The sequence below is a fragment of the Oncorhynchus mykiss genome, chromosome 13, assembly GCF_057628025.1.
Source record: "Oncorhynchus mykiss isolate SJ-2025 chromosome 13, ASM5762802v1, whole genome shotgun sequence".
NCBI classification, from domain to species: domain Eukaryota; kingdom Metazoa; phylum Chordata; class Actinopteri; order Salmoniformes; family Salmonidae; genus Oncorhynchus; species Oncorhynchus mykiss.
The window spans coordinates 11,207,501-11,235,026 of record NC_143034.1 but is presented as its reverse complement, the minus strand read 5'-3'; the positions used below and the strand labels follow the sequence as shown (position 1 = coordinate 11,235,026).

At 46.4% G+C, this 27,526-nt stretch overlaps 2 protein-coding genes and 1 long non-coding RNA gene across 7 annotated transcripts; 1 reads left to right on the top strand and 2 right to left on the bottom strand.

Annotated features, from left to right (window-relative positions):
- Nucleotides 1-356: 356 nt before the first annotated feature.
- LOC149978695 (uncharacterized) lies at nt 357-4,979 on the bottom strand. Its single transcript, XM_090195109.1, has 2 exons — nt 4,379-4,979; nt 357-2,200 (listed from the first exon to the last, which is right to left on the bottom strand). The coding sequence occupies exons 1-2, from the start codon at nt 4,389-4,391 to the stop codon at nt 495-497; spliced, it is 1,719 nt and encodes a 572-aa protein (XP_090051235.1). The 5' UTR covers nt 4,392-4,979; the 3' UTR covers nt 357-494.
- mvb12a (multivesicular body subunit 12A) lies at nt 4,698-23,261 on the bottom strand. 4 transcript variants are annotated; one of them, XM_090195112.1, is made up of 10 exons: nt 23,082-23,261; nt 22,423-22,521; nt 21,517-21,600; nt 21,168-21,267; nt 19,345-19,474; nt 18,247-18,387; nt 10,702-10,814; nt 6,597-6,655; nt 6,373-6,432; nt 4,698-5,550 (listed from the first exon to the last, which is right to left on the bottom strand). In XM_090195112.1, exons 2-10 carry the CDS (start codon nt 22,519-22,521, stop codon nt 5,476-5,478), a joined length of 861 nt encoding a protein of 286 aa, XP_090051238.1. In that variant the 5' UTR covers nt 23,082-23,261; the 3' UTR covers nt 4,698-5,475. The 4 variants fall into 4 exon arrangements, with proteins under 4 accessions (XP_090051238.1, XP_090051239.1, XP_090051241.1 ...); XM_090195113.1 differs by having other exon boundaries at nt 22,423-22,597; nt 23,082-23,230; XM_090195115.1 differs by having other exon boundaries at nt 6,373-6,488; nt 23,082-23,216.
- LOC149978694 (uncharacterized) lies at nt 22,506-24,024 on the top strand. Of its 2 annotated transcripts, none has more exons than XR_016485619.1 (2): nt 22,506-22,737; nt 23,192-24,024. It is a non-coding gene; the product is annotated as an uncharacterized LOC149978694 (long non-coding RNA). The 2 variants fall into 2 exon arrangements; XR_016485620.1 differs by having other exon boundaries at nt 22,585-23,000.
- The last annotated feature ends 3,502 nt before the right edge of the window (nt 24,025-27,526 follow it).

The window sequence follows — 27,526 nt, the reverse complement described above, 5'->3', positions numbered from 1 at the left end:
CATTAGTTTCCTCTATAACCAGTAATGGAATCTCATACCTGTTTGCTATTGGTGCATCTAACGCCACACCCATTGACTAACGGTACACAACATGTTAATAAAATATATTTTTTATACTTATATTGCATGCAAGGCACAATAGAATTTGTCTATTTAATCAGTGATATATCCTTCATTGGTTACTTTAAAAACACCATGAAATTACCCATGTTTCACTACACAAACATGATACTAACATTTATTCACATTGCAACTTAAATAAATTTTTTTGGGGGGTCCCTAAACGGTCCATTGAAAAAAATGATGATAAATAAAAGGGGGAGACTGATTTTAAATAGTACACAAGTTCCTTCCATAAAGGGATATTGATGTACGTTTGTTTTTATAATTTGAACATGTACATTTTACATTACATTAGTCTTAACTAGAGAAACAAACATATGATATCCTCTCATGTAGTTTAGTTGTTGTTTAACCAGATCTGTACCACCTTTTCAGAGACTTTCTCTTTTCCACCTGCCTTTTGTAGATTTAGGCGTAAGTTTTTGAAAAATCTCTGCAAATGCTACTCCTGCAACTGCTGCTACTCCTGCTCCTGCTATTCCTGTTGGTATTCCCAAAGCTAGTACCAATACTCCTGTTGCTGCGCCTCCTGCTACTCCTCCTAGTACTGCTGCTACTACACCTTCCCCTGCTCCTCCTCCTGCTGCTCCTTCTCCTGCTACTCCTCCTAGTACTGCTGCTAGTACACCTTCTGTTGCCCCTGTTGCTGCTTCTCCTTCTCCTGCTACTCCTCCTAGTACTGCTGCTAGTACACCTTCTGTTGCTCCTGTTGCTGCTTCTCCTTCTCCTGCTACTCCTCCTAGTACTGCTGCTACTACACCTTCCCCTGCTCCTCCCCCTGCTGCTCCTTCTCCTGCACCTCCTCCTAGTACTGCTGCTACTACACCTTCTGTTGCTCCTGTTCCTTCTCCTGCACCTCCTCCTAGTACTGCTGCTAGTACACCTTTTTTTGGTGCTTCTCCTTCTCCTGCTGCTCCTTCTCCTCCTAGTACTGCTGCTACTACACCTTCCCCTGCTCCTCCCCCTGCTGCTCCTTCTCCTGCTACTCCTCCTAGTACTGCTGCTAGTACACCTTTTTTTGGTGCTTCTCCTTCTCCTGCTACTCCTCCTAGTACTGCTGCTTGTACACCTTCTGTTACTCCTGCTTCTCCTTCTCCTGCTACTCCTCCTAGTACTGCTGCTTGTACACCTTCTGTTACTCCTGCTTCTCCTTCTCCTGCTACTACTCCTAGTACTGCTGCTTGTACACCTTCTGTTACTCCTGCTTCTCCTTCTCCTGCTACTCCTCCTAGTACTGCTGCTAGTACACCTTCTGTTGCTCTTGTTCCTTCTCCTGCTACTCCTCCTAGTACTGCTGCTAGTACACCTTCTGTTGCTCCTGTTGCTGCTTCTCCTGCTACTCCTCCTAGTACTGCTGCTACTACACCTTCTGTTGCTCTTGTTCCTTCTCCTGCTACTCCTCCTAGTACTGCTGCTAGTACACCTTCTGTTGCTCTTGTTCCTTCTCCTGCTACTCCTCCTAGTACTGCTGCTAGTACACCTTCTGTTGCTCTTGTTCCTTCTCCTGCTACTCCTCCTAGTACTGCTGCTAGTACACCTTCTGTTGCTCCTGTTGCTGCTTCTCCTGCTACTCCTCCTAGTACTGCTGCTACTACACCTTCTGTTGCTCTTGTTCCTTCTCCTGCTACTCCTCCTAGTACTGCTGCTTGTACACCTTCTGTTGCTCCTGCTACTCCTTCTCCTGCTACTACTCCTAGTACTGCTGCTAGTACACCTTCTGTTGCTCCTGTTGCTGCTACTCCTCCTCCTGCTGCTACTCCTCCTAGTACTGCTGCTAGTACACCTGTTGCTCCTGTTGCTGCTACTCCTTCTCCTCCTGCTACTCCTTCTAGTACTGCTGCTAGTACACCTTCTGTTATGCCTGCTGCACCTCCTCCTCCTGCTGCACCTCCTCCTGCTGCTCCTCCTCCTGCTGTTTCAGTAGTGTCTGAAGCTGTCCTCTTCATCCTTTGGACATCTTCACATTGTGTCGTCACGGACTCAGAAGATAACTCTTCTATAAACACCTCTTTGGTGTTTCCGGTTGCACTCATCCCTGCTCCAGTCTTCCCCAGCTGAATGATCCCCAGAACAGATACTGAAAAAGACCGTTAGACAACAAACTTTAAAAGACATGTATTTTCCTTGGTGATCATCCCTGTATGTAGTGGAGGTGAGTCGGACTCAATGCATTACAACCACTACTCCACTAATACAGCTTCATCTAATGCATTACAACCACTACTCTGCCAATACAGCTTCATCTAATGCATTACAACCACTACTCCACTAATACAGCTTCATCTAATGCATTACAACCACTACTCTGCCAATACAGCTTCATCTAATGCATTACAACCACTACTCTGCCAATACAGCTTCATCTAATGCATTACAACCACTACTCCACTAATACAGCTTCATCTAATGCATTACTCCACTAATACAGCTTCATCTAATGCATTACAACCACTACTCCACTAATACAGCTTCATCTAATGCATTACAACCACTACTCCACTAATACAGCTTCATCTAATGCATTACAACCACTACTCCGCTAATACAGCTTCATCTAATGCATTACAACCACTACTCCACTAACACAGCTTCATCTAATGCATTACAACCACTAGTCCACTAATACAGCTTCATCTAATGCATTACAACCACTACTCCACTAATACAGCTTCATCTAATGCATTACAACCACTACTCCACTAATACAGCTTCATCTAATGCATTACAACCACTACTACACTAACACAGCTTCATCTAATGCATTACAACCACTACTACACTAATACAGCTTCTGCTACTCCGTCTTACTGACTGACTGGGGAAACCACTGGGATTATCTATAGACAATGTCTTTCAGTCCTGAGAAGATGTGTTCTGGGTCCAGGAAACTGGCCCCCAGTAAGACACTGGTAACACTGGCATGCTTAGTACCACGGTGTAACAACACGTCTTCCGTTATCAAGTTTATAGAAAAAAGATATATTTATATTTATATATTTATATTTATAGGAAAAGGAGTTGCGTGTGGTGTGGATTCTCCACAGCCAGTAGTACTGGTGTTAGTGATCGACAATCTGCCGTGGGTCTGCGGACGGGTGCACGTTGTTCCGATGGGTGTGAACCTTCAACACCCGATGTCACAGGAAGGCCATAAAGATCAACAAGGACAACAACCACCCGAGCCACTGCCTGTTCACCCCGCTATCATCCAGAAGGCGAGGTCAGTACAGGTGCATCAAAGCTGAGACCGAGAGACTGAAAAACAGATTCCATCTCAAGGCCATTAGACTGTTAAACAGCCGTCACTAACACAGAGAGGCTGCTGCCTACATACAGACTCGAAATCATTGGCCACTTTAATAAATTGACTTAATAAAAGGAATCACTAGTCACTTTAAATAACACCACTATAATAATGTTTACATACCCTACATTACTCATCTCATATGTATATACTGTACTCTATACCATCTACTGCATCTTGCCTATGCCGTTCGGCCATCGCTCATCCATATATTTATATGTACATATTTCTTATTCATCCCGATACGTTTGTGTGTATAAGGCAGTTGTTGTGAATTTGTTAGATATTACTGCATTGTCGGAACTAGAAGCATAAGCATTTCGCTACGCTCGCATTAACATCTGCTAACCATGTGTATGTGACCATTAACATCTGCTAACCATGTGTATGTGACCATTAACATCTGCTAACCATGTGTATGTGACCAATAACATCTGCTAACCATGTGTATGTGACCATTAACATCTGCTAACCATGTGTATGTGACCAATAACATCTGCTAACCATGTGTATGTGACCATTAACATCTGCTAACCATGTGTATGTGACCAATAACATCTGCTAACCATGTGTATGTGACCAATAAAATTTGATTTGAACATCTCTTCCACACACTGAATGACAGTTCAGAGGGGAATCCAACGTAGTAACACAACCTGCCCAGTAGATGGCAATACGTATCGTAGGCCTATTCAAACTGAGAGGAGGGACCAGTAAGTTCTAATTCATCATTCTATGGCAGTGACATCACAGATGTTGTATTTCTGATTGTGTATTCTGTAGTACAGCGTGAACACAAGATAAGAAAATGTCAAAATTGAATGATTCTGGATTGCAAAATATTATCAAAGTACTGTTAGAACATCTGCACATTATTTCATTTTTTTTTTTAATGGAACGCTGGAGTAGCCTCGGATCACCGCGGAAGCAGATAACAAATGGAAACGTCACCTCTGTTTTGCATTCAAATTGACAACGTGGTTGCAGGATCTGCTATCCACCTGACTCCGGATCGAGTTGAATCCCCAAAACCGGACTTTTCTGTCGACTGGTGCACCTAGTGTGGATACAGGTGAACGCTGCAGACTGGCAGGTTCACATGGTCTTATGGGTTACACACGAAAACCAAATCTCCAATCACCTGTTTGAACATGCAGAAAAGTGGGCGTGTCTATCAGTCCGAGCATAAAGTGTCAGCAGTTGCTGTGTTAACATGTTTTATCTCCCTGTGACGGATATCAAACTCTCCTTATAAGAACGGTACACGTCAAACTATTTGGTACTTTATTTGTTTATACTTGCATGCAAGGCACAATATACAGATATAACCAGTGACCATACTTCCTTATTATATATTTTAACCATGAAATGACCCATGTTTCACCGCAGAGACATAACAGTAACATTATTTACATTGAAAGTGTAACACTATCTAGTTTGGTCCCTAAACATCCCAATAAAGATGAAGATCAATAGCCTGACGTTAACAGGTTCCTTCCATTATTCTAACGAGAGAAACGAGCGTGCCCTGCCAAACAACGCTCTCTTCCCCGTCAAAGAGTCATCTCTAACATATATAACTGGCCCCATATACGGGGGAAGAGTCATCCCTAACATATATAACTGGCCCCATATACGGGGGAAGAGTCATCCCTAACATATATAACTGGCCCCATATACGGGGCGTGAGAATGAAATGTGCAAGAGTTTAGAACACGGAATGTAGAATGTGGGTACAACCAATGGAACTCTGGAATGTAGAATGTGGGTACAACCAATGGAACTCTGGAATGTAGAATGTGGGTACAACCAATGGAACTCTGGAATGTAGAATGTGGGTACAACCAATGGAACTCTGGAATGTAGAATGTGGGTACAACCAATGGAACTCTGGAATGTAGAATGACACTTCTGTTCTAGTCAGTCATCTTCGAGGCACTTGGACATTGATTATCATTTCATGACCCAGGCATATCACATTGACCTCCGTAGTGTTGTGGGTCGAGCAGGCCGCCGTTGTTGAGGTCGGAGATGAAAGGTCATTGAGCTTAAGAGGTGCTTCCTGTGGTGAGAGGTGTGGTTCTCTTGGCTGCGTTTTCCTCCACGGCGAAAGTGTAGTTGTACTGTAAACACACAACATGGTTAATACACTACAACAGACCCCACAGTAACACGACATGGTTAACACACTACAACAGACCCCACAGTACCACAACATGGTTAACACACTATGATGGACCCCACAGTAACACAACATGGTCGACACTACGACGGACCCCACAGTACCACAACATGGTTAACACACTACGACGGACCCCACAGTAACACAACATGGTCGACACTATGATGGACCCCACAGTACCACAACATGGTCGACACTATGATGGACCCCACAGTACCACAACATGGTCGACACTACGACGGACCCCACTGTACCACAACATGGTCGACACTACGACGGACCCCACTGCACCACAACATGGTCGACACTACGACGGACCCCACAGTACCACAACATGGTCGACACTACGACGGACCCCACTGCACCACAACATGGTCGACACTACTACGGACCCCACTGTACCACAACATGGTCGACACTACGACGGACCCCACAGTACCACAACATGGTCGACACTACGACGGACCCCACTGTACCACAACATGGTCGACACTACGACGGACCCCACAGTACCACAACATGGTTGACACTATGACGGACCCCACAGTAACACAATCAATACCATGCCCACTGGGGTGGCAGGGTAGCCTAGTGGTTGGACTAGTAACCGAAATGTTGCAAGATTGAATCCCCGAGCCGACAAGGTACAAATCTGTCGTTCTGCCTCTGAACAAGGCAGTTAACCCACTAGGCCGTCATTGAAAATAAAAATGTGTTCTTAACTGACTTGCCTAGTAAAATAAATAAATAAACACACACACACCTCATTTTCAATGTCCTGGACAGACTTGATGCGAATGTTGTTCAGAGTGTTTGTTGGGGTCTAGGAGGAGAGAGAGACAGTTTAGACTCATGGTATTTCAGAGTGTTTGTTGGAGTCTAGGAGGAGAGAGAGAGAGTTTAGACTCGTGGTATTTCACCACTGGGAGTAAAAGTAGTCCCTGTCACTTTACCAGTAAAACGATGGCAGTTGGTATTTCAACTTACCGTGCCGTTCGTTTGGGTCTTGAACTTGGGGTGTAGAGTGAAGGGAACACCATCTATGGCTGGAGAGGGAGGGAGAGAAAAGAGATGGAGGGGAAAGAGATGGAGGGTAGAAAGAGTGAGAGAGGGATGGTGGGAGGAGAGGGAGGGTGGAGAGGTATTTGGTATTTTGGTAGGATCCCCATTAGCTGTTGTAAAATCAGCAGCTACACTTCCTGGGGTCCACACAACATGAAACACTACATAATACACTTCCTGGGGACCACACAACATGAAACATTACATAATACACTTCCTGGGGACCACACAACATGAAACATTACATAATACACTTCCTGGGGACCACATAACATTACATAATACACTTCCTGGGGACCACACAACATGAAACATTACATAATACACTTCCTGGGGACCACACAACATGAAACATTACATAATACACTTCCTGGGGACCACATAACATTACATAATACACTTCCTGGGGACCACACAACATGAAACACTACATAATACACTTCCTGGGGACCACACAACATGAAACATTACATAATACACTTCCTGGGGACCACACAACATGAAACACTACATAATACACTTCCTGGGGACCACACAACATGAAACACTACATAATACACTTCCTGGGGACCACACAACATGAAACACTACATAATACACTTCCTGGGGACCACACAACATGAAACATTACATAATACACTTCCTGGGGACCACACAACATGAAACATTACATAATACACTTCCTGGGGACCACACAACATGAAACACTACATAATACACTTCCTGGGGACCACACAACATGAAACACTACATAATACACTTCCTGGGGACCACACAACATGACACATTACATAACACACTTCCTGGGGACCACACAACATGAAACAATACAGAACATTAATAGACAGGAACAGCTGAAGGACAGACCTACATACATGGTCAATACACTACAACGGACCAGGGATATATATATATATATATCCCTGGTCCATTTAGCCTCAAATAAATAATGAATATGAGTGAGTGAGTGAGTGAGAGAGTTATGTATGTAGAGGTCGATGTAGAGGTATGTAGAGGTCGACCGATTTTTCAACAACGATTATTGGAGGACCAAAAAAAGCCGATACCGATTAATCTGACCTTTTTTTTTTACATTTATTTGTAATAATGACAATTACAACAATACTGAATGAACACTTATTTTAACTTAATTTAATAGATCAATAAAAATCCATTTAGCCTCAAATAAATAATGAAACATGTTCAATTTGGTTTAAATAATGCAAAAACAAAGTGTTGGAGAAGAAAGTAAAAGTGCAATATGTGCCATGTAAGAAAGCTAACGTTTCAGTTCCTTGCTCAGAACATACGAAAGGTGGTGGTTCCTTTTAACATGAGTCTTCAATATTCCCAGGTAAGAAGTTTTAGGTTGTAGTTATTATAGGAATTATAGGACTATTTCCCTCTATACCATTTGTATTTCATTAACCTTTGACTATTGGATGTTCTTATAGACACTTTAGTATTGCCAGTGTAACAGTATAGCTTCCGTCCCTCTCCTCGCCCCTACCTGGGCTCGAACCAGGAACACATCGACAACAGCCGCCCTCGAAGCAGCGTTACCCATGCAGAGCAAGGGGAACAACCACTCTAGTTTGAAACGCTATTAGCGCGCACCCCGCTAACTAGCTAGCCATTTCACATCGGTTACACCAGCCTGATCTCGGTAGTTGATAGGCTTGAAGTCATAAACAGCACAATGCTTGACGCACAACGAAGAGCTGCTGGTAAAACGCATGAAAGTGCTGTTTGAATTAATGTTTACGAGCCTGCTGCTGCCTACCACCGCTCAGTCAGACTGCTCTATCAAATCATAGACTTAGTTATAACATAATAACACACAGAAATACGAGCCTTAGGTCATTAATATGGTCGAATCCGAAAACTATAATCTAGAAAACAAGACGTTTATTCTTTCAGTGAAATATGGAACCGTTCTGTATTTTATCTAACGGGTGGCATCCCTCAGTCTAAATATTCCTGTTACATTGCACAACCTTCAATGTTATGTCATAAATATGTACAATTCTGGCAAATTAGGCGCCCCAAACTGTTGCGTATACCCTGACTCTGCGTGCAATGAACGCAAGAGAAGTGACACAATTTCACCTGGTTAATATTGCCTGCTAACCTGGATTTATTTTAGCTAAATATGCAGGTTTAAGAATATATACTTCTGTGTTTGGATTTTAAGAAAGGCATTGATGTTTATGGTTAGGTAAACATTGGAACAACGATACGCACCGCATCGATTATATGCAACGCAGGACACGCTAGATAAACTAGTTATATCATCAACCATGTGTAGTTAACTAGTGATGATGATTGATTGATTGTTCTTTATAAGATAAGTTAGCTAGCTAGCAACTTACCTTGGCTTCTTACTGCATTCGCGTAACAGGCAGGCTCCTCGTGAGGCAGAGCGTTGGACTAGTTAACCGTAAGGTTGCAAGATTGAATCCCCGAGCTGACAAGGTAAAAACCTGTCATTCTGCCCCTGAACAAGGCAGTTAACCCACCATTCCTAGGCTGTCATTGAAAATAAGAATGTGTTCTTAACTGACTTGCCTAGTTAAATAAAGATTAAATAATGGAGTAAATTATTATTATTATTTTTAAACATTTGTCCAAATCGGTGTCCAAAAATACAGATTTCTGATATTTATGAAAACTTGAAATTGGCCATTCCGATGAATCGGTCGACCTCTAGTAGAGAGAGTAGAGGAAGGTAGGTAGAGAGAGTAGAGGTAGAGAGAGTAAAGTTAGAGAGAGTAAAGTTAGAGAGAGTAAAGTTAGAGAGAGTAAAGTTAGCGAGAGTAGAGGTAGAGAGAGTAGAGGTAGAGAGAGTAGAGGTAGAGAGAGTAGAGGTAGAGAGAGTAGAGGTAGGCAGAGAGAGGGAGGTAGGTAGAGAGAGGAAGGTAGGTAGAGAGAGGGAGGTAGGTAGAGAGAGGGAGGATAGGTAGAGAGAGGAAGGTAGGCAGAGAGAGGGAGGTAGGTAGAGAGAGGAAGGTAGGTAGAGAGAGGGAGGTAGGTAGAGAGAGGGAGGATAGGTAGAGAGAGGAAGGTAGGTAGAGAGAGGGAGGATAGGTAGAGATAGGAAGGATAGGTAGGTAGAGAGAGTAGAGGTAGAGAGAGTAAGGTAGGTAGAGAGAGTAAGGTAGGTAGAGAGAGTAAGGTAGGTAGAGAGGGAGGATAGGTAGGTAGAGAGAGTAGAGGTAGAGAGAGAGAGGTAGAGAGAGAGTAAGGTAGGTAGAGAGAGAGAGAGAGAGAGAGAGTAGAGGTAGGTAGAGAGAGTAGAGGTAGAGAGAGTAAGGTAGGTAGAGAGAGAGAGAGAGAGGTAGGTAGAGAGAGTAGAGGTAGAGAGAGTAGAGGTAAAGAGAGTAGAGGTAGGTAGAGAGAGTAGAGGTAGGTAGAGAGAGTAGAGGTAAAGAGAGTAGAGGTAAAGAGAGTAGAGGTAGGTAGAGAGAGTAGAGGTAGGTAGAGAGAGTAGAGGTAGGTAGAGAGAGAGGAATGTAGGTAGAGAGAGAGTAGAGGTAGAGAGAGAGTAAGGTAGGTAGAGAGAGAGAGAGAGAGAGAGAGAGTAGAGGTAGGTAGAGAGAGTAGAGGTAGAGAGAGTAGAGGTAAAGAGAGTAGAGGTAGGTAGAGAGAGTAGAGGTAGGTAGAGAGAGTAGAGGTAGGTAGAGAGAGAGGAATGTAGGTAGAGAGAGAGTAGAGGTAGAGAGAGAGTAAGGTAGGTAGAGAGAGTAGAATGTAGGTAGAGAGAGAGTAGAGGTCAAGAGAGAGTAATGTAGGTAGAGAGAGAGTAGAGGTAGAGAGAGTAGAGGTAGAGAGAGAGGAAGGTAGGTAGAGAGAGAGGAAGGTAGGTAGAGAGAGAGGAAGGTAGGTAGAGAGAGGTAGGTAGAGAGAGGGAAGATAGGTAGAGAGAGAGGGAGGATAGGTAGAGAGAGGTAGAGAGAGTCAGTACATCAGTCTTTATAACATGTACAGTAGCTGTCTCTTTTCTAGAAGTGTTTTCTGAATTTTGGTCAACCTGAGATGCCGTAGATGTTGCTGCTGTCAACCACTTTGTCCACAGCATCGTTCAATTGGAGGTTGCTGCGGCGATGGCTGAGCTTCCTGCCAGGGGGCATGGGTGGAGCGTTGCTATGGAGACAGGGAGACCCAAGTCAGTCTGTGGAATTCTGAGTAGAGGTTTACCATCACTCTCACCTGGCTCTGAGATCCATCTGGCCACAGAGAGAGAGGTTTACCATCACTCTCACCTGGCTCTGAGATCCACCTGGCGACAGAGAGAGAGGTTTACCATCACTCTCACCTGGCTCTGAGATCCACCTGGCCACAGAGAGAGAGGGTTACCATCACTCTCATCTGGCTCTGAGATCCACCTGGCCACAGAGAGAGAGGGTTACCATCACTCTCACCTGGCCACAGAGAGAGAGGGTTACCATCACTCTCACCTGGCCACAGAGAGAGAGGGTTACCATTACTCTCACTTGGCTCTGAGATCCGCCTAGCCACAGAGATAGAGGGTTACCATCACTCTCACCTGGCTCTGAGATCCACCTGGCCACAGAGAGAGAGGGTTACCATTACTCTCACCTGGCCACAGAGAGAGAGGGTTACCATCACTCTCACCTGGCCACAGAGAGAGAGGGTTACCATCACTCTCACTTGGCTCTGAGATCCACCTGGCCACAGAGAGAGAGGGTTACCATCACTCTCACCTGGCTCTGAGATCCACCTGGCCACAGAGAGAGAGGGTTACCATCACTCTCGCCTGGCTCTGAGATCCACCTGGCCACAGAGAGAGAGGGTTACCATCACTCTCACCTGGCTCTGAGATTAACCTGGCCACAGAGAGAGGGTTACCATCACTCTCACCTGGCCACAGAGAGAGAGGTTTACCATCACTCTCACCTGGCCACAGAGAGAGAGGTTTACCATCACTCTCACCTGGCTCTGAGATCCACCTGGCCACAGAGAGAGAGGGTTACCATCACTCTCACCTGGCCACAGAGAGAGAGGGTTACCATCACTCTCACCTGGCTCTGAGATCCACCTGGCCACAGAGAGAGAGGGTTACCATCACTCTCACCTGGCTCTGAGATTCACCTGGCCACAGAGAGAGGGTTACCATCACTCTCACCTGGCCACAGAGAGAGAGGTTTACCATCACTCTCACCTGGCCACAGAGAGAGAGGTTTACCATCACTCTCACCTGGCTCTGAGATCCACCTGGCCACAGAGAGAGAGGGTTACCATCACTCTCACCTGGCTCTGAGATCCACCTGGCCACAGAGAGAGGGTTACCATCACTCTCACCTGGCCACAGCGAGAGGGTTACCATCACTCTCACCTGGCCACAGAAAGAAGGTTACCATCACTCTCACCTGGCCACAGAGAGAGGGTTACCATCACTCTCACCTGGCTCTGAGATCTACCTGGCCACAGAGAGAGAGGGTTACCATCACTCTCACCTGGCTCTGAGATTCACCTGGCCACAGAGAACGAGGGTTAACATCACTCTCACCTGGCCACAGAGAGAGAGGGTTACCATCACTCTCACCTGGCCACAGAGAGAGGGTTACCATCACTCTCACCTGGCTCTGAGATTCACCTGGCCACAGAGAGAGAGGGTTACCATCACTCTCACCTGGCCACAGAGAGAGAGGGTTACCATCACTCTCACCTGGCCAGAGAGAGAGAGGGTTACCATCACTCTCACCTGGCCACAGAGAGAGAGGGTTACCATCACTCTCACCTGGCTCTCAGATTCACCTGGCCACAGAGAGAGAGGGTTACCATCACTCTCACCTGACCACAGAGAGAGAGGGTTACCATCACTCTCACCTGGCCACAGAGAGAGGGTTACCATCACTCTCGCCTGAACACAGAGAGAGGGTTACCGTCACTCTCACCTGGCCACAGAGAGAGAGGGTTACCATCACTCTCAACTGGCCACAGAGAGAGGATTACCATCACTCTCACCTGGCCACAGAGAGAGGATTACCATCACTCTCACCTGGCCACAGAGAGAGGGTTACCATCACTCTCACCTGGCCACAGGGAGAGGGTTACCATCACTCTCACCTGGCCACAGAGAGAGAGGGTTACCATCACTCTCACCTGGTCACAGAGAGAGGGTTACCATCACTCTCACCTGGCCACAGAGAGAGAGGGTTACCATCACTCTCACCTGGCCACAGAGAGAGAGGGTTACCATCACTCTCACCTGGCCACAGACAGAGGGTTACCATCACTCTCACCTGGTCACAGAGATAGAGGGTTACCGTCACTCTCACCTGGCCACAGAGAGAGAGGGTTACCGTCACTCTCACCTGGCCACAGAGAGAGAGAGGGTTACCGTCACTCTCACCTGGCCACAGAGAGAGGGTTATCATCACTCTCACCTGGCCACAGAGAGAGAGGGTTACCATCACTCTCACCTAGCCACAGAGAGAGGGTTACCATTAGGGGTTATAGTCAGAGAGATGTCCTGTGTAGGTCCCACCTGGTTAATAGAAGTTAACCAGGCCAGTAGCCACACACCAAGATCTGAGTCTCTCACCTGAGAGCTACCTGGACAGCAGGTGTATAGTACCTGGGTCTGAGAGGTAACAGTCTCACCTAACCTAGTCTCACCTGGGTGGGAGGTCTAAGGTAACAGTCTCACCTAACCTAGTCTCACCTGGGTGGGAGGTCTACGGTAACAGTCTCACCTGGGTGGGGGGTGTAAGGTAACAGTCTCACCTGGGTGGGGGGTCTAAGGTAACAGTCTCACCTGGGTGGGAGGTCTAAGGTAACAGCCTCACCTGGGTGGGAGGTCTAAGGTAACAGCCTCACCTGGGTGGGAGGTCTAAGGTAACAGTCTCACCTAACCTAGTCTCACCTGGGTGGGAGGTCTAAGGTAACAGTCTCACCTGGGTGGGAGGTCTAAGGTAACAATCTCACCTAACCTAGTCTCACCTGGGTGGGAGGTCTAAGGTTACCTTAGACCTCCCACCCAGGTGAGACTAGGTTAGGTGAGACTGTTACCTTAGACCTCCCACCCAGGTGAGAGTGACGGTCTCACCTGGGTGGGAGGTCTAAGGTAACAGTCTCACCTAACCTAGTCTCACCTGGGTGGGAGGTCTAAGGTAACAGTCTCACCTGGGTGGGAGGTCTAAGGTAACAGTCTCACCAGGGTGGGAGGTCTAAGGTAACAGTCTCACCTAACCTAGTCTCACCTGGGTGGGAGGTCTAAGGTAACAGCCTCACCTAACCTAGTCTCACCTGGGTGGGAGGTCTAAGGTAACAGTCTCACCTGGGTGGGAGGTCTAAGGTAACAGTCTCACCTGGGTGGGAGGTCTAAGGTAACAGCCTCACCTGGGTGGGAGTCTAAGGTAACAGTCTCACCTGGGTGGGAGATCTAAGGTAACAGCCTCACCTGGGTGGGAGGTCTAAGGTAACAGTCTCACCTGGGTGGGAGGTCTAAGGTAACAGTCTCACCTGGGTGGGAGGTCTAAGGTAACAGTCTCACCTGGGTGGGAAGGTCTAAGGTAACAGCCTCACCTGGGTGGGAGGTCCAAGGTAACAGTCTCACCTGGGTGGGAGGTCTAAGGTAACAGTCTCACCTGGGTGGGAGGTCTAAGGTAACAGTCTCACCTGGGTGGGAAGGTCTAAGGTAACAGCCTCACCTGGGTGGGAGGTCCAAGGTAACAGTCTCACCTGGGTGGGAGGTCTAAGGTAACAGTCTCACCTGGGTGGGAGGTCTAAGGTAACAGTCTCACCTGGGTGGGAAGGTCTAAGGTAACAGCCTCACCTGGGTGGGAGGTCCAAGGTAACAGTCTCACCTGGGTGGGAGGTCTAAGGTAACAGTCTCACCTAACCTAGTCTCACCTGGGTGGGAGGTCTAAGGTAACAGCCTCACCTGGGTGGGAAGGTCTAAGGTAACAGTCTCACCTAACCTAGTCTCACCTGGGTGGGAGGTCTAAGGTAACAGTCTCACCTGGGTGGGAGGTCCAAGGTAACAGTCTCATCTGGGTGGGAGGTCCAAGGTAACAGTCTCACCTGGGTGGGAGGTCCAAGGTAACAGTCTCACCTGGGTGGGAGGTCCAAGGTAACAGTCTCACCTAGCCTAGTCTCACCTGGGTGGGAGGTCTAAGGTAACAGCATCACCTGGGTGGGAGGTCTAAGGTAACAGTCTCCCCTGGGTGGAAGGTCTAAGGTAACAGTCTCACCTAACCTAGTCTCACCTGGGTGGGAGGTCTAAGGTAACAGTCTCACCTGGGTGGGAGGTCTAAGGTAACAGTCTCACCTAACCTAGTCTCACCTGGGTGGGAGGTCTAAGGTAACAGTCTCAACTGGGTGGGAGGTCTAAGGTAACAGTCTCACCTAACCTAGTCTCACCTGGGTGGGAGGTCTAAGGTAACAGTCTCACCTGGGTGGGAGGTCTAAGGTAACAGTCTCACCTGGGTGGGGGTCTAAGGTAACAGTCTCACCTGGGTGGGAGGTCTAAGGTAACAGTCTCACCTAACCTAGTCTCACCTGGGTGGGAGGTCTAAGGTAACAGTCTCACCTGGGTGGGAGGTCTAAGGTAACAGTCTCACCTGGGTGGGGGTCTAAGGTAACAGTCTCACCTGGGTGGGAGGTCTAAGGTAACAGCCTCACCTAACCTAGTCTCACCTGGGTGGGAGGTCTAAGGTAACAGCCTCACCTGGGTGGGAGGTCTAAGGTAACAGTCTCACCTAACCTAGTCTCACCTGGGTGGGAGGTCTAAGGTAACAGTCTCACCTGGGTGGGAGGTCTAAGGTAACAGTCTCACCTGGGTGGGGGTCTAAGGTAACAGTCTCACCTGGGTGGGAGGTCTAAGGTAACAGTCTCACCTAACCTAGTCTCACCTGGGTGGGAGGTCTAAGGTAACAGTCTCACCTGGGTGGGAGGTCTAAGGTAACAGTCTCACCTGGGTGGGGGTCTAAGGTAACAGTCTCACCTGGGTGGGAGGTCTAAGGTAACAGCCTCACCTAACCTAGTCTCACCTGGGTGGGAGGTCTAAGGTAACAGCCTCACCTGGGTGGGAGGTCTAAGGTAACAGCCTCACCTGGGTGGGAGGTCTAAGGTAACAGTCTCACCTGGGTGGGAGGTCTAAGGTAACAGTCTCACCTGGGTGGGAGGTCTAAGGTAACGGTCTCACCTAACCTAGTCTCACCTGGGTGGGAGGTCTCACCTAACCTAGTCTCACCTGGGTGGGAGGTCTAAGGTAACAGTCTCACCTGGGTGGGAGGTCCAAGGTAACAGTCTCACCTGGGTGGGAGGTCTAAGGTAACAGTCTCACCTGGGTGGGAGGTCTAAGGTAACAGTCTCACCTGGGTGGGAGGTCTAAGGTAACAGCCTCACCTGGGTGGGAGGTCTAAGGTAACAGTCTCACCTGGGTGGGAGGTCCAAGGTAACAGTCTCACCTGGGTGGGAGGTCCAAGGTAACAGTCTCACCTGGGTGGGAGGTCTAAGGTAACAGCCTCACCTAACCTAGTCTCACCTGGGTGGAAGGTCTAAGGTAACAGTCTCACCTAACCTAGTCTCACCTGGGTGGGAGGTCCAAGGTAACAGCCTCACCTGGGTGGGAGGTCCAAGGTAACAGTCTCACCTGGGTGGGAGGTCTAAGGTAACGGTCTCACCTAACCTAGTCTCACCTGGGTGGGAGGTCTCACCTAACCTAGTCTCACCTGGGTGGGAGGTCTAAGTTAACAGTCTCACCTGGGTGGGAGGTCTAAGGTAACAGTCTCACCTGGGTGGGAGGTCTAAGGTAACAGTCTCACCTGGGTGGGAGGTCTAAGGTAACAGTCTCACCTGGGTGGGAGGTCCAAGGTAACAGTCTCACCTGGGTGGGAGGTCCAAGGTAACAGTCTCACCTGGGTGGGAGGTCTAAGGTAACAGCCTCACCTAACCTAGTCTCACCTGGGTGGAAGGTCTAAGGTAACAGTCTCACCTAACCTAGTCTCACCTGGGTGGGAGGTCCAAGGTAACAGCCTCACCTGGGTGGGAGGTCCAAGGTAACAGTCTCACCTGGGTGGGAGGTCTAAGGTAACAGTCTCACCTGGGTGGGAGGTCTAAGGTAACAGTCTCACCTGGGTGGGAGGTCCAAGGTAACAGTCTCACCTGGGTGGGAGGTCTAAGGTAACAGTCTCACCTGGGTGGGAGGTCTAAGGTAACAGTCTCACCTAACCTAGTCTAACCTGGGTGGGAGGTCTAAGGTAACAGTCTCACCTGGGTGGGAGGTCCAAGGTAACAGTCTCACCTGGGTGGGAGGTCTAAGGTAACAGTCTCACCTAACCTAGTCTCACCTGGGTGGGAGGTCTAAGGTAACAGTCTCACCTGGGTGGGAGGTCCAAGGTAACAGTCTCACCTGGGTGGGAGGTCTAAGGTTACAGTCTCACCTAACCTAGTCTCACCTGGGTGGCAGGTCTAAGGTAACAGCCTCACCTGGGTGGGAGGTCTAAGGTAACAGTCTCACCTGGGTGGGAGGTCTAAGGTAACAGTCTCACCTGGGTGGGAGGTCTAAGGTAACAGTCTCACCTGGGTGGGAGGTCTAAGATAACGGTCTCACCTAACCTAGTCTCACCTGGGTGGGAGGTCTCATCTAACCTAGTCTCACCTGGGTGGGAGGTCTCACCTAACCTAGTCTCACCTGGGTGGGAGGTCTAAGGTAACAGTCTCACCTGGGTGGGAGGTCTCACCTAACCTAGTCTCACCTGGGTGGGAGGTCTAAGGTAACAGTCTCACCTGGGTGGGAGGTCCAAGGTAACAGTCTCACCTGGGTGGGAGGTCTAAGGTAACAGTCTCACCTAGCCTAGTCTCACCTGGGTGGGAGGTCTAAGGTAACAGTCTCACCTAACCTAGTCTCACCTGGGTGGGAGGTCTAAGGTAACAGCCTCACCTGGGTGGGAGGTCTAAGGTAACAGTCTCACCTGGGTGGGAGGTCTAAGGTAACAGTCTCACCTGGGTGGGAGGTCTAAGGTAACAGTCTCACCTGGGTGGGAGGTCTCACCTAACCTAGTCTCACCTGGGTGGGAGGTCTAAGGTAACAGTCTCACCTGGGTGGGAGGTCTCACCTAACCTAGTCTCACCTGGGTGGGAGGTCTAAGGTAACAGTCTCACCTGGGTGGGAGGTCTAAGGTAACAGTCTCACCTGGGTGGGAGGTCTAAGGTAACAGTCTCACCTGGGTGGGAGGTCTAAGGTGACAGTCTCACCTGGGTCTGAGGGGCAGTGGAGGAAAGGTCAGGCCTAGGAGTAAATAACTGGCTAAACAGGTGAGGGTGTACTGTACATGGGGTCTGAGGGGTAGTTACTGGGGTCAGAGCGGGTAGTTACCGGGGTCAGAGGGGGTAGTTACCAGGGGTAGTTACCGGTGTCAGAGGGGGTAATTACCGGGGGTAGTTACCGGGGTCAGAGGGGGTAGTTACCGGGGGTAGTTACCAGGGTCAGAGAGGGTAGTTGCCGGGGTCAGAGTCGGTAGTTACCGGGGGTAGTTACCAGGGTCAGAGGGGGTAGTTACCGGGGTCAGAGGAGGTAGTTACCTGGGTCTGAGGGGGTAGTTACCTGGGTCTGAGGGGTAGCGGAGGGAGGTTCTGGTCCAGGGAGAGCTGACGGAGGTCAAGGCTGAGGCTGCGAGGCTTTGCCTGGGGTAGAGGGCTGGAGAAGGGCCCCTTCTTACACCACATCACATAGCCATGCATGTCCCTGAGACAGACAGGACAACGCACCAATTAGGACAGACACACCAACCCCTGATCCCCCAGACACACCAACCCCTGATCCCCCAGACACACCGACCCCTGATCTCCCAGACACACCAACCCCTGATCCCCCAGACACACGGACCCCTGATCCCCCAGACACACGGACCCCTGATCCCCCAGACACACCGACCCCTGATCTCCCAGACACACCGACCCCTGATCTCCCAGACACACCGACCCCTGATCTCCCAGACACACCGACCCCTGATCTCCCAGACACACCGACCCCTGATCTCCCAGACACACCGACCCCTGATCTCCCAGGCACACCGACGCCTGATCTCCCAGGCACACCGACCCCTGATCTCCCAGGCACACCGACCTCTGATCTCCCAGACACACCGACCTCTGATCTCCCAGACACACCGACCCCTGATCCCCCAGACACACCGACCCCTGATCTCCCAGACACACCGACCCCTGATCTCCCAGACACACCGACCCCTGATCCCCCAGACACACCGACCCCTGATCTCCCAGACACACCGACCCCCCTGATCTCCCAGACACACCGACCCCTGATCTCCCAGACACACCGACCCCTGATCTCCCAGACACACCGACCCCTGATCTCCCAGACACACCGACCCCTGATCTCCCAGACACACCGACCCCTGATCCCCCAGACACACCGACCCCTGATCTCCCAGACACACACTGAGAGTAGCTCAATGGAGGATCTTCACTCAAATGTTGTTATTTTGTCCTGGAAGAAGCTACATTAGTGGGATGTCTGTGTGTGTCTGTCACTCTCTTTGTGTGTGTGTGTGTGTGTGTCTATGTGTGTGTGTGTGTCTATCTGTGTCACTCTCTTTGTGTGTGTGTGTGTGTGTGTGTGTGTGTGTGTGTGTGTGTGTGTGTGTGTGTGTGTGTGTGTGTGTGTGTGTGTGTGTCTGACCCCAAGCAGGTGTAGTGTTGCAGCATCCTCCTAGTCTTAGCAGTCAGTTTGATGTCCAGTACAGCAGTCTCCACACCGCCCACTGGCACCATGCGGACACACACACGCTTCTTCTTAGACACGGAGGCCCCTGGACACACACACACACACACACACACATTTTTGAATACTTAAAAAAAAATCCAGTTAAAAATGGAGATTCAGAGGGCATATAGAGGAACGTTCCTATAGATGTCTGGTCTAAGCCATCCAGAACATAAACACATAACATAGAGGGCATATAGAGGAACGTTCCTATAGATGTCTGGTCTAAGCCATCCAGAACATAAACACATAACATAGAGGGCATATAGAGGAACGTTCCTATAGATGTCTGGTCTAAGCCATCCAGAACATAAACACATAACATAGAGGGCATATAGAGGAACGTTCCTATAGATGTCTGGTCTAAGCCATCCAGAACATAAACACATAACATAGAGGGCATATAGAGGAACGTTCCTATAGATGTCTGGTCTAAGCCATCCAGAACATAAACACATAACATAGAGGGCATATAGAGGAACGTTCCTATAGATGTCTGGTCTAAGCCATCCAGAACATAAACACATAACATAGAGGGCATATAGAGGAACGTTCCTATAGATGTCTGGTCTAAGCCATCCAGAACATAAACAGACATGGATCACGTTGTATGAAACATGACAAAAACCACCTGAACAACTACTGTCCTACTAAAAACAACTTCTGTCCTACTAAAAACAACTTCTGTCCTACTAAAAACAACTACTGTCCTACTAAAAACAACTTCTGTCCTACTAAAAACAACTTCTGTCCTACTAAAAACAACTTCTGTCCTACTAAAAACAACTACTGTCCTACTAAAAACAACTACTGTCCTACTAAAAACAACTACTGTCCTACTAAAAACAACTACTGTCCTACTAAAAACAACTACTGTCCTACTAAAAACAACTACTGTCCTACTAAAAACAACTACTGTCCTACTAAAAACAACTACTGTCCTACTAAAAACAACTACTGTCCTACTAAAAACAACTACTGTCCTACTAAAAACAACTTCTGTCCTACTAAAAACACCTACTGTCCTACTAAAAACAACTACTGTCCTACTAAAAACAACTTCTGTCCTACTAAAAACACCTACTGTCCTACTAAAAACAACTTCTGTCCTACTAAAAACAACTACTGTCCTACTAAAAACAACTTCTGTCCTACTAAAAACAACTACTGTCCTACTAAAAACAACTACTGTCCTACTAAAAACAACTACTGTCCTACTAAAAACAACTTCTGTCCTACTAAAAACACCTACTGTCCTACTAAAAACAACTTCTGTCCTACTAAAAACAACTACTGTCCTACTAAAAACAACTTCTGTCCTACTAAAAACAACTTCTGTCCTACTAAAAACAACTTCTGTCCTACTAAAAACAACTTTTAAATAACTTGCAGTAGTCGCTTGTTAATAAATGAGTTATGAAAATTTTCCGAGTATCTGTAAAGCATGTCTGTGTTCCTCCAGGTGTTGAGGTATTTAATAAATATCTGTAAAGCATGTCTGTGTTCCTCCAGGTGTTCAGGTATTTAATAAATATCTGTAAAGCATGTCTGTGTTCCTCCAGGTGTTGAGGTATTTAATAAATATCTGTAAAGCATGTCTGTGTTCCTCCAGGTGTTCAGGTATTTAATAAATATCTGTAAAGCATGTCTGTGTTTCTCCAGGTGTTCAGGTATTTAATAAGCATCTGTAAAGCATGTCTGTGTTTCTCCAGGTGTTGAGGCGGGAAGCAGGTACTCACTAGGCTCCAGGTGTTCAGGTATGTAACAGTACCCATGAGGAACAGTCTCCTTGTCTGAGATCACCTGGACATCTGATACTACCATACCACCTGACATGTCCTAGAGAGGGGGAAGATGTCATTTAGGGACGTGGCTGTCTGAGTCCACGAGTCCACGTGTGTCTGAGTCTGAGTGTGTGTGTGTGTGTCTGAGTCTGAGTGTGTGTGTGTGTGTCTGAGTCTGAGTGTGTGTGTGTGTGTCTGAGTCTGAGTGTGTGTGTGGGTCTGAGTCTGAGTGTGTGTGTGTGGGTCTGAGTCTGTGTGTGTGTGTGTGTGTGTGTGTGTGTGTGTGTGTGTGTATATAACACACCTTGCTGTAGCAGAGGTAGTAGCCAGCCTTCATGGCGAAGCTCCGTGTGAAGTTTGCAGCAGCTCCATCCTCAGTTATACTAATCTAGAGACAGAGAGAGAGACAGAGAGAGGGGAGAGAGAGACAGAGAGAGGGGAGAGAGAGACAGAGAGAGGGGAGAGAGACAGAGAGAGGGGAGAGAGACAGAGAGAGGGGAGAGAGACAGAGAGAGGGGAGAGAGGGGAGAGAGACAGAGAGAGGGGAGAGAGAGACAGAGAGAGGGGAGAGAGAGACAGAGAGAGGGGAGAGAGAGACAGAGAGGGGGAGAGAGAGACAGAGAGAGGGGAGAGAGACAGAGAGAGGGGAGAGAGAGACAGAGAGAGGGGAGAGAGAGACAGAGAGAGGGGAGAGAGACAGAGAGGGGAGAGAGAGACAGAGAGATGGGAGAGAGGGGTGGTGGGGAGAGAGAGGGGTGGTGGGGAGAGAGAGAAAGAGAGAGGGAGAGTGAGAGACAGAGACACACAGAGGGTGAGAGACAGAGACACACAGAGGGTGAGAGAGAGAGAGAGAGAGAGAGAGAGAGAGAGAGAGAGAGAGAGAGAGAGAGAGAGAGGGTAAGACGCTACACACAATATTGAGAATTATTGACCTCTCCTCTATGAGCCATGCCTTTATGTAGTCTGACCTCTTACTGTCTCCTCTATGAGCCAAGTCTGTATGTAGTCTGACCTCTTACTGTCTCCTCTATGAGCCAAGTCTGTATGTAGTCTGACCTCTTAATGTCTCCTCTATGAGCCTTTATGTAGTCTGACCTCTTACTGTCTCCTCAATGAGCCAAGCCTGTATGTAGTCTGACCTTAAATTATCTCAATCTATTTCCTACTTTTTCTACCTGTATCCCTCCCTCCTCCCTGACTCCCTTCCTACCAGGTTGAAGTCTTTGGGACAGGTGCTGCTGTTGGAGGCCCAGGCCACTGCCGTCACCGGCCTGTTGTGGGCGCCACCACCGTGCTCCATCAGAGACATCTGGAGAAGAGGAGAGGGACGGGAAGGGACAGAAGAGAACAAAGGGGGAGGAGAAAAGGGGAAGAAGAAAAGGGGACTAGAACCGGGCAGAGGAGGTTATTATGACGGTTGTTCATGAATAAATTATCTGAAGGATTGTCAACACTGCGACGTTCTCCATTTCTCCCAACAACCACTGCTCCAGCAGACAGAACATCGTGGCGCAACTATCATATGGTACAGCTGTGAAAATATACAATTATTTTTTGCCAGATTTCCATATTGATATTTGGCTTTGCTAGCATAACAAAGGAATGGTTGTTTTGACGGGTAACTGCCAACATCCAGTCAATAAATAAAACTAGCAAACCACTGTGAAACTAGCTAAAAACGGTGATTTGATCACTAAACCCCGGTATAAACGTTAGCTATTAATGGCCCATTGTTAGGAAAATAGCTAGCAAGTTAGCTAACCTAGCTAGCTAACATTTGTTTGCCAGGTGAGTCAAACATATTTTTTCCTTCACGTTTCGGAGATTTCACTCAGTTTTCAAAAATCCTCGTAAAAACACGGTACTTACTCTGTTTTTTGTTTCAACCTTTCTCGCTTTACACCGTAGATGAAGTCAGGTAAACAACTTTTTAGAGGCGAGCAAGAACTTCTTATGACTTTTCCTCGTCTCCTTTCCAGGAAATACAGGAGATTCTATGACTACTATTCCCATCAAGCACCGGGACATGCAAATGATTACGCCAGCACTGCCGAAGAGGATGAGCTGGTGTTTCACCTCAGCGCCAGATGGCGCTACTGTCCTGAAATAATATTGTTGGACGCGTCCTTGCTATCTCCCTTTACTCGTTACTGTAATCTATGCAAAGGGTCTAAGTGCTTTGGGATTTAATTGTGTGATTTATGGTTGGTGTTTGGAGAAGGAGAGAGAGAGGAGGAAAGAGAATTCGACCCAACCAAATCATGACAACTATAATATAATTACTTGACACATTGGAAAGAATTAACCAAAAAACAGAGCAAACTGGAATGCAATTCGGCCCTAAACAGAGAGTACACAGTGGCTGAATACCTGACCACTGTGACTGACCCAAACTTAAGGAAATCTTTGACTATGTACAGTGAGCATAGCCTTGCTAATAGAGAGAGATCGCCGTAGGCAGAGCTGTCTCTCAAGAGAAGACGGGGTATGTGCACACTACACTGCCCATAAAATGAGGTGGAAACTGAGCTGCACTTCCTAAACTCCTGTCAAATGTATGAGCATATCAGAGATGCATATTTCCCTCAGATTACACAGACCCACAAAGAATTTGAAAACAAAGCCAATTTGGATGAACTCCCATATCTACTGGGTGAAATACCACAGTTTGCCATCACAGCAGCAAGATTTTGACCTGTTGCCACAAGAAAAGGGCAACCAGTGAAGAAACACACACCATTGTAAATACAACCCATATTTATGTAAACAATGTAAACATGTTTCTCATGCCAATAAAGCCCTTTGAAATGAATTGAATTGAGAGAAAGGCATGGATTTATATATTAGTTATGATGAAGGCAGTACAAACAAAAGACACACAGATATACTGTCACACAGGTACAGTGCCTTGCGAAAGTATTCGGCCCCCTTGAACTTTGCGACCTTTTGCCACATTTCAGGCTTCAAACATAAAGATATAAAATGTATTTTTTTGTGAAGAATCAACAACAAGTGGGACACAATCATGAAGTGGAACAACATTTATTGGATATTTCAAACTTTTTTAACAAATCAAAAACTGAAAAATTGGGCGTGCAAAATTATTCAGCCCCCTTAAGTTAATACTTTGTAGCGCCACCTTTTGCTGCGATTACAGCTGTAAGTCGCTTGGGGTATGTCTCTATCAGTTTTGCACATCGAGAGACTGACATTTTTTTCCCATTCCTCCTTGCAAAACAGCTCGAGCTCAGTGAGGTTGGATGGAGAGCATTTGTGAACAGCAGTTTTCAGTTCTTTCCACAGATTCTCGATTGGATTCAGGTCTGGACTTTGACTTGGCCATTCTAACACCTGGACATGTTTATTTTTGAACCATTCCATTGTAGATTTTGCTTTATGTTTTGGATCATTGTCTTGTTGGAAGACAAATCTCCGTCCCAGTCTCAGGTCTTTTGCAGACTCCATCAGGTTTTCTTCCAGAATGGTCCTCTATTTGGCTCCATCCATCTTCCCATCAATTTTAACCATCTTCCCTGTCCCTGCTGAAGAAAAGCAGGCCCAAATCATGATGCTGCCACCACCATGTTTGACAGTGGGGATGGTGTGTTCAGCTGTGTTGCTTTTACGCCAAACATAACGTTTTGCATTGTTGCCAAAAAGTTCAATTTTGGTTTCATCTGACCACTGAAAGTAAAGGGGCTGAATAATTTTGCACGCCCAATTTTTCAGTTTTTGATTTGATAAAAAAGTTTGAAATATCCAATAAATGTCGTTCCACTTCATGATTGTGTCCCACTTGTTGTTGATTCTTCACAAAAAATACAGTTTTATATCTTTATGTTTGAAGCCTGAAATGTGGCAAAAGGTCGCAAAGTTCAAGGGGGGCGAATACTTTCGCAAGGCACTGTATATACAGTCACACACACAGATATATACTGTATACTGTCACACACACAGATATATACTGTATACTGTCACACACACATATATACTGTCACACACACAGATATATATATACTGTCACACACACACACACACAAATATATATATTTATACACAGGTATATATATATATATACTGTCACACACACAGATATATACTGTCACACACAGACAGATATATACTGTCACTGTAATGGCCGTCGTCGGTGGAAGAAGGTGAGGACCAAGGTGCAGCGTGGTAAGTGTTCATGATTTTTAATATAATCAAAACTGAACACTAAACAAAATAACAACTAGGAAGAACGAACAAACGAAACAGTCCTGTCTAGTGATGACACACAAAACAGAAAATAAACACCCACGAAACACAGGTGGGAAAAGGCTACGTAAGTATGATTCTCAATCAGAGACAACTAACGACACCTGCCTCTGATTGAGAACCATACCAGGCCAAACTCAAATAACCCACATAGAAACACAAACATAGACTGCCCACCCCAACTCACGCCCTGACCATACTAAAACAAAGACAAAACAAAGGAACTGAGGTCAGAACGTGACAGTCACAAACACACAGATATATACTGTCACACACAGATATATACAGTCACAAACACACAGATATATACTGTCACAAACACACAGATATATACTGTCACACACAGATATATACAGTCACAAACACACAGATATATACTGTCACAAACACACAGATATATATTGTCACACACAGATATATACTGTCACACAGATATATACTGTCACACACAGATATATACTGTCACACGCAGACAGATATATACTGTCACACACAGATATATACTGTCACACACAGATATATACTGTCACACGCAGACAGATATATACTGTCACACACAGATATATACTGTCACACACAGATATATACTGTCACACAGACAGATATATACTGTCACACACAGATATATACTGTCACACACATATATATACTATCACACACAGATATATAATGTCACACACACACACAGATATATACTGTCACACACAGATATATACTGTCACACACAGACATATATATACTATCACACAGACAGATATATACTATCACACACAGATATATACTATCACACACAGACAGATATATACTATCACACAGACAGATATATACTGTCACACACAGACAGATATATACTGTCACAGACAGATATATAATATCACACAGACAGATATATACTGTCACAAAGAGATATATACTGTCACACAGACAGATATATACTATCACACAGACAGATATATATTGTCACACAGACAGATATATACTGTCACACACAGATATATAATATCACACACAGATATATACTGTCACACAGACAGATATATACTGTCACACACAGATATATACTGTCACACACAGACAGATATATATTATCACACAGACAGATATATACTATCACACAGACAGATATATACTGTCACACAGACAGATATATACTGTCACACACAGATATATACTGTCACACACAGACAGATATATATTATCACACAGACAGATATATACTATCACACAGACAGATATATACTGTCACACACAGATATATACTGTCACACACAGATATATAATATCACACACAGATATATACTGTCACACAGACAGATATATACTGTCACACACAGATATATACTGTCACACACAGACAGATATATATTATCACACAGACAGATATATACTATCACACAGACAGATATATACTATCACACAGACAGATATATACTATCACACAGACAGATATATACTATCACACAGACAGATATATAATATCACACAGACAGATATATACTGTCACACAGACAGATATATACTGTCACACACAGATATATACTGTCACACACAGATATATACTGTCACACACAGACAGATATATACTATCACACAGACAGATATATACTGTCACACGGTGAAATGCAGAGAGGGAGGGGCATACAGCGCATTTCGGAAAGTATTCAGACCCCTTGACTATTTCCACATTTTGTTACATTACAGCCTTATTCTAAAATTTACGAAATAGTTTCTTCCCCTCATTAATTTACACACAATACCCCATAATGACATCACAATACCCCATAATGACAAAGCAAAAACATGTTTTTAGAATTTGACATATCACATTTACATAAGTATTCAGACCCTTTACTCAGTACTTTGTTGAAGCATCTTTGGCAGCGATTACAGCATCGAGTCTTCTTGGGTATGACGCTACAAGCTAGGCACACCTGTATTTGGTGAGTTTCTCCCATTATTCTCTGCAGATCCTCTAAAGCTCTGTCAGGTTGGATGGGGAGCGTCGTTTCACAGCTATTTTCAGTTCTCTCCAGAGATGTTTGCTCTGTGGCTGG

Coding starts and splice junctions, on each gene's coding strand:
- mvb12a (XM_090195112.1), bottom strand. CDS start 22,521: ATGTCTCTGATGGAGCACGGTGGTGGCGCCCACAACAGGCCGGTGACG. Junction 21,268..21,516: donor ACTACCTCTGCTACAGCAAG/GTGTGTTATATA, acceptor CCCCCTCTCTAG/GACATGTCAGGTGGTATGGT. Junction 18,388..19,344: donor CAACACTACACCTGCTTGGG/GTCAGACACACA, acceptor TGTCTGTCTCAG/GGACATGCATGGCTATGTGA.